This window comes from Pristis pectinata, chromosome 9 (assembly GCF_009764475.1).
Source record: "Pristis pectinata isolate sPriPec2 chromosome 9, sPriPec2.1.pri, whole genome shotgun sequence".
NCBI classification, from domain to species: Eukaryota; Metazoa; Chordata; class Chondrichthyes; order Rhinopristiformes; family Pristidae; genus Pristis; species Pristis pectinata.
In genome coordinates, this window is record NC_067413.1 from 72,781,321 (window position 1) to 72,793,493 (window position 12,173).

At 37.8% G+C, this 12,173-nt stretch overlaps 1 protein-coding gene across 3 annotated transcripts in view; it reads right to left on the minus strand.

Moving 5' to 3' along the window:
• Nucleotides 1-12,173, minus strand: part of atp6v1h (ATPase H+ transporting V1 subunit H) — a 65,699-nt gene that overhangs the window by 30,781 nt on the left and 22,745 nt on the right. For 2 of the 3 annotated variants that reach the window (XM_052023685.1, XM_052023687.1), the window contains one exon: nt 5,345-5,392. The exons of the other annotated variant lie outside the window; for it this stretch is intronic. In XM_052023685.1, coding sequence (XP_051879645.1) covers nt 5,345-5,392 — 48 coding nt within the window. The remainder of the gene's footprint in view (nt 1-5,344; nt 5,393-12,173) is intronic. 3 annotated transcript variants of the gene reach the window in all.

Consider the following 12,173-nt stretch of genomic DNA (forward strand, 5'->3'; position numbering starts at 1 on the left):
CATCAGAAATACCCTGGTTGATATTCCTCACTTTACTCAATTACTTTTAAGTTGCTCTTTAAAATCCATCTCTTTGGCCAAACATTTGATCGCCTACCCATCATCTAAGAGGACTGACATCAAGATTTTGTTTGAAAACTATTCTGTGAAATACCTTGGTATGTTTTGCTGTACTATAGACATAAAGGCTGGGCCTAGCAGTGGTGACCTCAGCCCAAGAATAAAAACTAAGTGCATGTTGTTTTCTGTGCAATGGCAGGTATCATGTCTATACTATGATCAATCTGACCCAAACTTATTTTTGTCCAACTAGAAACAGAGGATGGGTATCGGAACAACTCCATCTAGAAACAAGAAGTAACCATTTCTGGTCTCCAAATCTGTAGTATTACATCAAAAAAGTGACAAAACAAACCAGTTATAATTTATTTCCATGCTATGCTACAGTTAAGAAGTTTTGACATAGTGACAATACTTCAAAAGTAATTAATTGCCTCTGCAGCACGACAGTGTAGTGGTTAGCATAACGCAATTACAGAGCCAGCGACCTGGGTTCATTTCCCACTGCTGTCTGTAAGGAGTTTGTATGTTCTCCCTGTGTCTGTGTGGGTTTCCTCTGGGTGCTCTAATTTCCTCCCGCATTCTAAAGACATACAGGTTAGGAGCTGTGGGCATGCTATGTCGGCACCGGAAGAGTGGCGACACTTGCGAGCTGCCCCAGCACATACTCAGTAACACAAAAAGACTCATTTCACTGTGCGTTTCGATGTACATGTGACTAATAAATAAATCTTATCTATCTAAAGCACTTTGGTTTGGACTAAGAAAAAAGGTAATGTTCAAGCTCATTTAAATAAAAGCATAGGCTAGAAGACATTAAGGAGTTAGAGATTTTACTTGGTTATAGAATTCCCTACTTCCATCTGGTTGAATACAAGAATAATTGTGAAACACAGACCCAGCCCATTGCATGGACTTGCCATCCATTGTCTCCACCTGCACTTAATTCTTCCAGACACAGAGAGCCGAATGAGCTCATCTTCTGCCCCCAAAAGGCATCTGGTAAGAAGGTGGAGGCCTCAGGTATTGTATCCTGAGAACAAGTTGCTTAGTCTATGATACTAAAATCATTCAAGTAGATTTAATGGATTAAAACATGGAAATTTATTAAAGAAATTTAACAGTTAATACACTGAAATATAAATAAGTTAAACTTATTTCACAGGTTCAGTAACCCCATTTATTCACACACCATCCCTCCCTGATGTAACTCTAAGGACAAGATACAAAATGTATCCAAATCTTTTCTTCAGCATTCACTATTCTGTCACCGGACTCAATGGCAAGATCAATAGACAGTTGGATGCGCTGACAAGTAATCTCTAGCTCATTTTGGACTTCACCCTTATTTACACTCACGCATGTCCAAAATATGAGCTGTGAATGGCTGAAAGCTAGTGGTTCCTCAACTCATTAAGTTTCATCTATAAATAATACTCTCCTGTATAAACAGTATTATATACGCATTTCAATAGTTTTAGAACTGAACAACTAGCAGAAAACAGCCAGTACCTGCCTAATATGCACTGGAATCTATGTGATTTTCCACACCTAATATCCAACAATGTCAAAGGGTAAAGTTGTTATTGGAGAACAACTTTTGAAAATGCATGAAGTACCATACCTTGAACTTGTTAGCAAAATTAACACCATTAGAATTAAAGACTGACAGCATTATTACAAAATTAGCTAAGAGGCAAAAAGCAGAGCAGAGGAAAATGACTGTAGTTAAGACTAGAGAGAAATATGGTCTTCCACAGATTCACTATTGAGATTACTATTCTTTTTGATGCATATTAATAACCTGGAAATGGGTACCTGGAGCATAAATTGAAAGCCTACAGATGACTTGAAACTGAAATGAGGTAAACAGAAGAACTGGTAGTGACACAATTCAGGTAGAGATAATCGAAAAAGCTAAAAAAAAAACTGGAAAGCTGAAACAAAGATAGAAAACACTGTGAATTCTCCCCCCATGGATGCTGCAGGACCCAAGCATTTCTGACTTTTTTGGTTTTTATTTCAGGAGAAGTTAAGTGGTTCCTTTGTTCAAGAAGGGAAATAGGGATAATCCAGGAAATTATGGGCCAGTAACTCACATCAGTGGTAGGGAAGCTATTGGAAAGGATTCTTAAGCATAGGATTTATGGTCATTTGGAAAAACATGGCCTGAATAGGGATAGTCAGCAGGGCTTTTTCCACAAGTGTGAGGCAGGTCACATCTTACAAACTTGATTGAGTTTTTTTTGAGGAGGTGATCAAGGTGATTAATGAGGATATAGCAGTGGATGTTGTCTACATGGACTGTAGTAAGGCATTTGACAAGGTCCCTTATAGTAGACTAATCCAGAAGATAAAGATACATGGGATCCACAGTGACTTGGTAGTTTGGATTCAGAACTGGCTTGCCCATAGAAGACTAAGGGTAGTGATAGAAGAGTGTTATTCTGGCTGGAGGTCCGTGACTAGTGCCTTTCCGCAGGGATCGGTGCTGGGACCTCTGTTTGTGATGTATATAAATGACTTGGATGAAAATGTGGATGGGTGGGTTACTAAGTTTGCAGACGACACAAAGATTGGTGGAGCTGTGGATAGTGTAGAGGGCTATCAAAGGCCACAGCAGGATATAGATCAGTTACAGATATGGGTGGAGAAAAGGCAGATGAAGTTTAATCCAAGCAAATGTGAGGTGTACTTTGGGAGGTGAAATGTAAGGGGAAAGTATGGAGTTGATGGCAGGACCCCATACAGCATTGATGTACAGAGGAATCTTGGGGTTCAAGTCCATAGCTCCCTGAATGTGGCCACACAAGTAGATAGCGTGCTAAGGGCAGCGTATGGCATGCTTGCCTTCATTGGTTAGGGCATCGAATATAAGAATAAAGAGGTTGTGTTGTGGCTTTATAAAACTTTGGTTAGGCCACACTTTTACAGCTAGTGAAATCCTATTAAGTGGTCACTTTTGTAATTTAGGAAATGGAACAGTTAACTTGGATACAACTAAATCACACTTGCAGAAATTTTATATGTTGGTATCATTTTGTGATGTTTCTTAAAACATTGGATAGAATCAAGGTGAATATCCCTACTTTCCTTTGAAGTTATGCTGCAGGCTCTTTACAACCACCTTAGACAGGGCTAGATTTAACATTCCACTTGCATTTCTGACAATGCAGCATTTCCTTAGTACTGCTTAGGGTATTAGCTTAGATTGCACTGAAATGTTTGGGATTTGATTTATATCAACAATTTTTTGACTCAGAGGCAAAGTGCTAAGAATTGAGCCATGCAGTCATTCACTTTAGGCTTAGAAAAGATAGGAATAAAATATTTTAAATGATTAAAAGCTAGAAATGGTGGCAGTCGAAGACATGTAGGATCAATGTTCATAAATCATTAAATCATAAAAGCATCAGAAATAATTATAAAGGCTAATCACTTTTACACTTAGAAGACTAGAATATAAAGAGGCAGAATCTACAACTACACAAAGCCCTGATTAAACCACACCAGGTCTACTGTACACAGCTGAGTACCACACCTCAGGAAAGATATGTTGATTTTGAGGGAATTACTGAAACCATACATAAAATCCAAAAGTAACACTGGCAGATTTCACAAACTACAACTAAATTGTTCAATTTAGTTCCCTCTCATTCCATCCATTATAACTCAATTTTGTTTTAATCGTTGCATTAAAATGGATATCCAAGTCTGAAGCAGATAAAAGCCTTGTGAAAAAAGTTGGTTTCAAGATGACTACTGGAAGAGGATAGTGAAGCATTAAGATTGAGTCATTTAGCAATTTTAGAAGTTGGAGCTCAGAGCTCTGCAACTAAAGATGGAGGTGAAATGAAAATGGAGAGAGGGGTGATATGTTAATGCAAAATAGTTCAGTGTCGAGTAGGACTCAGCTTTGGCTCGGTAGTAATGGTCTCATATCAGGGTCAGGTGGTCATGATTTCAAATCCCACTCCAAACACTTGAGGATATAATTTAAACATATTTCAGTGCAGTAAGAAGGATACTCTACTATTGGGGATGTCTTCCTATAGCTACAATATTACACCTTGGTTTGGCCTTTCAGGTGGCAAAAAGGATCTTGTGACTATGAAGGGGAGCGTTTTCCTGGCATTTCAGCCAAGAGTTCAATGCAGTGCACTGAAGAGTTAGCAGACAAAAGAAACAAACAAGTCAAAAAGGTCATTAATACAGGTAACCAAAGGTTCAATCAAAGAGGTATGAGAGAGAAGAGGTGGCACAGCTAGTAGAAACGCTGGCTCACAGTACCAAAGATCAGGGTTCAATCCTGACCTCGGGTGCTGTCTGCATGGAGTTTGCATGTTCTTGCTGTAACTGCATGAGTTTCCTCCTGTTTCCTTCCATGCTTGTGGGTTGGTGGGTTAATAGGCCACTGTAAATTGCCCTTAGTGTGAAAGTGAGTGGTCTAATCTGGAGTGAGTTAATGAGGTCATGAGGAGAACAAAACAATATAGGATTAATGAAGGATAAGTGCAAATAGGTGGCTGATGGTAGGTATGGACTTGGTGGGTTTAAGTCCTGTTTCCTTGCTCTCTCACTCTATGAGAATAATTAGGGGAAGGGAATGACAGAATCATCAAATGTGAGACCACAAACTGCTGGAATGAAGAATATTTGTGAGACACAAGTGTATAGAACTGAATGAACACAGTTCTAAGAGTTGTGAAACTGTGGGATGTACAGATTTGCAGGAATTAGAATTTGGACATCATGATGACAATTTTGAAGTCAATATATTCAAAGACAGGGATCCAATATAGGCCAGCAGACACAAATGAATTGGCTCTGGGATTTGCCATAAGCATTATGTCTCAGGCTTTTCAGAGGTTTACAGGACTCAAACAAAACATTAGTGGAAGCTCAAAAGATAATTAATAATTTTAATTAAATTATAGCTCCTAGAAATGGGATTTTAATTCAATCCATTTACAAAAGATATCCACATAAAAAAAAGTAGCCAAGAGTGTATACAATACTCCAAATTTAATCTCAAAACGAAAGCTTTGCCAGGTATTGGTAACAACAATTTTGGTTACAAAATTTCCTTGTTACCTTTTCCCACTATCACTGCATCACCTTAGAAGTATTTCAAGTCTGATTAACAGATAATGCATTTAAACACAATGTTTCAGAAGTTTCTCAAAATAAATTTATAATTCACATTTCTCAGCATTCAGCACTCAGGAAGCTATACAAATGCAACTTTCCATTTTCTATTCCCAATTTTTACACTTCATCTTACCTCACTGGGAGAAACAGTTCCTGCTTCAGACCCTACAGCACGCAACTTCTAACAAGAAAATAAAAATGACATGTTTTGTATAAATTGGAATCCAAAGGAAAATGCATTAAAACTTCAACTGCAAGACGACAATCCCAGTTTTAAAATGAATGAATATATATTGCATTATTGCAGAGGTAATCAGATGCTACTTTAAATCATAAATTATAAAATAAAACTTTTGCAGAATGCAATAATTAATGAAAGAAATTCATTTAAAAAAGCCACACTGAAGCCATGAAATTTATCAGTGAGTACATATCCACTTGTGCTCTTTTATGTTTAAGTAGAAAATAATCCATGAAAGTTACATACGCAATTAGTTAACAAAGTAGAGACCTCTTCCTTAAAGTATCAGAATCACTAAAAATTATAATCTGACAATACAAATCAGACAAAATCTTGTTAAAATAGGGAAAAAAATTAAAACACAGTAAAACATTGCAACAATTCTACTATTAAAATGAGATTATACATTATCTTACTAGCCTGCTGTGTGTAAATTGGGTATAGATACCAAACTAACAGTGAATACACTTCAAAAAGTAATTGAGTGTGAAGGCCTTCTTCTTAGAATTGGATATTTGGGAAAATGAAGCCATGCAGAGCAATACAAAGCTATCCAAAAAGGGAGGTGTGTTAGAGAAAGGATCTCAGTAGGAAAGCGATATCCAGCAAGGGTCTTTAGAGAACATTTTGAAAACTCAACTTCAACAAGGAATACTTGAAATGATAATACTTCATGAAATAAGTTGCAATCAAAAGCTACCAAGAACTACAACCACAAAGCATGACAAGGGCAGCTTTGCCCATGCAAGGTAAACCATGATCCTTATATCATTTGCATTTGCTCCATCCAGGACATTAAGTTATACCTCGGTTTAAAATTCCTCACTCAGCCCTTCTATACATGGTTTAATCTCATTGTCCGCCATCTGCAACAAGTAGATGGAGGAAGCGTAAGCGTGAGCGAGGATTTCAGGCTTCTCCATGTGAAGGATGCCACATGACCAGGTTCACAAGATTCAAATATGGCAATTTTCACAAAAAGGGTGTCATTCACTCAATGCATGGCTAGTGAACAAAGACAAATAATGAAACTTGAAACCAGTCACACTTTTTTCATCATGGTAATCCTCTGTCCCACCTATAACTGACTAACCACATCTTCAAAGGCTAGATATAGGCAAAGTACTATCTACTGAAGACTTGGTTCTTCCTTTCACCTAGAGTTCTTGCATGCAAGATGTTTCTCATTGTGTGCTTGCCAGGACTAACACAAAGAACATCATGAAGGAGCGATGCACAACACATGGCCAATGGAAGACATCAAGCTCACTGGACAATTCTGTTTGGTCAGCCAGAGTAAGCCACTACTCCATTGACTTCACTTATCTAGAGAAATTCCTGGTGATCTCTTGTTCAAGGCTTTCCCAACCCTATCTTGGTCCAACACAATAAATAACAAGTCTCACTCTAGAAAGACTTTAATACCTGGTTAAGTCTCACCCATAGACTTAGCACGTGACAAAATTTTCACAGAGCTGAAATGTTTGCAAAAGCATCAGATTCAAACCTAAAAATATTCAAAATGAATCATTCTTTAAATTTTCATTTTTATATACACTGCAAAACACTAACAAATCAATTAACTAAAAAAAAGACTGCAGGTACTAGAAATCTGAAATAAAAACAGAGACTGACTGACATGAGAAGTTGTGGTTTCAACTGAGAGAAGATGAAGACATGTTAACCAGAGCTTACTTGTATAGTGATGCATATAGGAAATTAATTGAGAACAAAGGGGAGAAAAAAAATTCTTGGAAGGGCGAGATACAAAACTCTGTATTTGTCAGAAATCTGAAAAAGCAGACAGAAAATAGTGTTACATATTGATAACCTTCTGTCAGAATTATTCAATAAGACTGAACATTGGAGATTGTTGACTTCAATGTTAACTGCTGTGGGCTGTAACATGTCTAGTCAGTGGATGGAGCGTTTTTCCTTGAGCATACATTGAGCTTCAATGGAACAGTGCACAAGGACAAACACTGGTCAAAGTAACAGGAGGATGAAGAATTAAAAATACAGGCAACTGGAAGTTTAGGATCACCCTTGCAAATTTGGCCAAAGTGCATTGCAAAGCAGTCACCTAATCTGTGCCTGGTTTCTTCAAAGATGACCACAATGTGGATACCAAATCCAATGGAAGTACAAGCAAATCACTGCTTAACGTGGAAGAAGGGTTTAGTGTTGCATCTCGAGGTTGCCTGAGAAGGTGACATGAATACCACAGACGATCAGGTCACTATCTCTACTTATTTCCTCCGAACATCTTTTACAGCCTCCAGCTTTAGTCCTCCGAGCAGAGACAGTCTGCTTCTACTTCTCCCTACAATCCATAAGCAGACCCACTGTTTTAACTTATTTTCATTCCACTGAATTTATTTCTTCCTACTCTGGCTCTTTTTCCCCCCTTGCCAAATCTCTTCCCATCTATAACACTCTTTGCTACTGGCAGATTCCTCATCCCAACCAGTTCATTTTCACCATGGGCATTCAATCCCTCTACATCTCCATCCCATACCAAGGTAGTTCAAGAACTTGACACTTCTTCCTGGAAAAAAAAAGTCCCATCTTGTTCTTCTCCATTACCACCAATCTCCTTAACAACACTGAACTTACTTGCACATCAAAGAATTTCTCCTTTGACTTTGTATGAAAGGTGCAGTAATGGGTTCAAGCTATGTAATATCTGTTCCTTTGTGTCATGGATGAAACAGTCATTTTAATCCTACTCAGGGCCCTCCATTAGTTTTTCCCAGTACATTAACGACCACATCAGCACTGCTTCCTGCACTCAGACAGAACTCAGAATTTCATGATCTTAGCCACCTATGTCCACTCTGATTTCACTTTCACATCATTCATCTGATTCTTCCTTTCATCATCCTCTCTGTTTCAATCTCAATTTGCAACCAATTTATATACAGTAACAAGCCTAAACTTGCACAGCTATCTTGTCTATACTATCTCCCACCCATTTTCCCCAATGAGGACACTATTCCTTCCACCATGTTTTTTTACCTCTGTCATAATTATTCCAATGATTACGCCTTCCAAATCTGTGCTCTTCAGATATCTTTTCCCTTAATCTTGTTTGATGGGGTTTACAACCATACTAGTTCCATTCTCCTCATTTCTGCTCTAATCCCCACTCCTCCCACTCAGATTAGGATCCCCCTAATCTTCATCTTCCAAGCTACCAGCCTCCACACAGTATCTACAACTTCAATGTTATACTATATCTCCCCCCTTCCCATTCAGCATTTCAGAGATCATTCCCACTGCAAGTCTCTTGTTTGTTCTTTAACTTCCCCTTCTCACAGTGCATTCATATGCAACTGCAGATACAGCAAAACATGCCCTCTTACCTCATTTCTCACCATTTTACCAGGTGAAGTTCTGATTCACTTATACTTCTTCCAATTCAGCATACTGCATTCAGTACTCATGATGCAATCTGCATTACACTGGAGAAACCAAACATAGACTGGATAATCACTTTGGAGGATGATCCTGAGCTTCTAGAGATATTCATTAATTCTCCATCCAACTCAGACTACCACCTCTGTTTCAATGAAGCTCAATGTAACCTTGAAAAACAGAATCTCAACTTCCAACCAGGAATACTACAGCCCTCAGGACTTAATGAATTTGAGCATTTCATATAGTTGGCCTTTTAGTTTATATCAAGACTGGGCAGTTCTGATGAAAGGTCATCAACCTGTGACACTGTTTCTCTTCCTCCACAGATGTTGCCTGACCCATGTATTTCATTCAGGTATCCAACTGCAGAGATTTATAACTCAGCTCCACCATTAGTTGTTTTCCCCAGTTTTCATTGTTTTATTTACGCTGCAATTAACAAGCCTTCCTCTCTAAGCCAACACATGTGCCAGTCAGTCTCACCCTATCACAGGCATTCTCTTTTATCTCACCATCCCTCACCTTCTCTACAAATTAAAATGTTTGTTTATAACTTTTCTAGTTGTAATGCAAGGTCATCTACCTGACACATTAATTCTGTTTTGCTCTCTACAGATGCTGCCTACACTGCTGAGTAATTCCTGCAGTCTTAATGATGATTAGTGGTCACAGATAAAAAGGACTTGGAAGCACATCAACAAAAGGTTAATGAAAATGGCAGATGTACTGCATAGGACAGAATGCCCAAAAGCAAGGAAATAGCATAGGGTATAAATATTAGGGCAGACCTGATCTACTTGGATGTGTCAACATTTTAAATACACACAAGCGCAGCCAAAACCACTCCAGCTAAAGCCATTTCTGGGATCCCTCAGCATAGCAGCCCCAATGAAATCAACAGGAAGAAATAGCTGTTCAGAAAATGAGGACGTAGGCCTTATTATTTGATTTCAACTCAGAAATTTAAGTGTTTACTTGTTCTCTTTTTAAATTTTAGTTGAACGGTTTTATTTTTGATTGTTTTTAAAAACAGTATTTTTACTTGTTGATAGCACTTGAGTGTTTTTGAACATTTGGAAACGCAAAGGTATTCACAAACATTCATTGTAAACAACAGCTTTGACAGATGGTGAGCATGGGGATAGGCTTCACCAGCTATTAAAGCCATTCTTGGAACTACACCTAGAGTGGCCCTGCACCTCTCTCTTTGATTGGGAGCCAGCAGAAGACTACCCTGGCACTATGCTGGAGTTAAGTTCATGGTTCAGGAACAAGCAACGAGCAAGCTCAAGCAGCCTGTTAATTAGTGGAATATTCAGCTCAATTTTTCTAAGATTGCAGGTTTCTCAAGAAAAGAAAGAGGAAAAACACCACACAAGATCAGTATTCAGAGACAGAACGGTTTATGCTAATAGAACTAATGTATGCAACTAAGAACACTGACAAGAGACTGAAGGAGAGAGAATAAGCAGCATTATTTTCCAAAAGAAAGATCATGAGAAGCAGCAATTATGTTAAAAACCTGAGAATGGAAATCCGTTCACCCTGTGTAGGAAAGATATGCCCAAAGAATTAGTAATGTACGGAAGAGTAGATCATTTAGCTTCTCATGCCTGTTCATTATTTAACTAAACCTTTGCTAATGAACTTACTCCATATATACTCCTTGCCCCATTTTTGTTAACAACTGACCCATTATCAACTGTTGTCTGCCGGACAGTTCTAAACTTCCATTATATTTTACATGAATTATTTCGCAACTTCACTCCTGAAAAGCCTGGCTCTAATGTTTAGCCCATGACAACTGGAAATAAATTTCACTCTTATCTACCTTACCAGTTCCCCTTAATACGTAATCACTGAATAAAATAAGTCCTTAACCCTCTGTTCAAGGGAATAGACCCCTAGTTTTCATAATCTCTCCACACAATTAATGTTCAGTATCATTCTGGTCAATTACTGTAGGGAACATTCACCAATAATATATTTTTCTTAAGCTACAATGAACTGAACTACTCATAGTACTAAATGGTATGATAACCAGGGGTTATAAAGCTGTAGCATTAGTTTTACTTCCCTTGTATTCTACTTTAGATACAAGGTCTACCTGCCATTCCCATGCTTTTTTTCTACTGTCTTTTATATTTTAATGACAGTCACCCAGGATTGTTTGGACCTCTGCTAGTGCAGCCTTTCACTACCAAGTATTCTGTTTCATCTCTTTAGACCAAAGTGGATGCCCTTGTCAAAATTCATTCACCACAAAAATTCATTCTACTGTGATGCCATTCAATTTCCATATTTAACTTAGATGATGGGATAGAAAGCAATATAATAGTAAAGAGACCTCATAAATTATTGCAGATAAAATTACAGTCTGCCAATTAAACTACCTGCTCATCATGCCATTGTCTCCTCTGGGCATCCAATTTCCTAACCAGTTCAATAATTTGCCTTCAGCTTTTGCTAACAGTTTCCTACAAAGGGCTTTATTAAATGCTTTCTACAGGTTCATCCGAAGGGCATCCATAAAAATTCATTTTTCCACATTAGCCACCATTTCAAAAAAAATGTAATTAGATTTGCAAGGCATGACTTAACCTTTGCATATCCAGGCTGGTTCTCTCATTAAATTTTCTAAACTTAAAGACTTCGGTAAATCCTTGACAACGGAGTAGATCACAATTTTCCAAACATACTGCTATTATATTGTTAATAATCAATTTAATACATATCCAAGAATTGCCCTTTAGTTAACCTGTTTTTTGTCTTGCATTTTGACTTGGGACATCAGTTTTCTAGAATCAACAAATTCTGAACGATCTTACCTAAATGTATCTACTTTCGTAGTGGCTACATTTCTCAGGATCCTGGGATGCAAGCAATCCGAGCCAGTGAATTAATCAGCTTTCAGCCCCATTAGTTTGCCTCATACGAATTCTCATTAATATTCAGTATTAATGGAATGTCTGTCATATCTTCTACTATAAAGACAAATACAAAGTATCTAACTCTTGCATTTTCTTTCTTCCAATATCAATTTCCAGTCCCATTCTCTAAGGAGGCAATGATCACTCAGACCTCTCTGTCTTATACTGTATATACTTAAAACTTGTCCATTTTTATGTCCCTCAATATTTGCCTTCAGTTTATTTTCTATTTATTTTTGCTGTCTTCTTTATTCTGAATTTATCCCAATCTTTAGATTTACCTCCAGCTTCTGCCTCTTCTTCTTCTTTCTCTTTCCACTTTACACTCTCCTTAACTTTCTTGGTTAGCCATGGTTGGTTCATATCTCCTT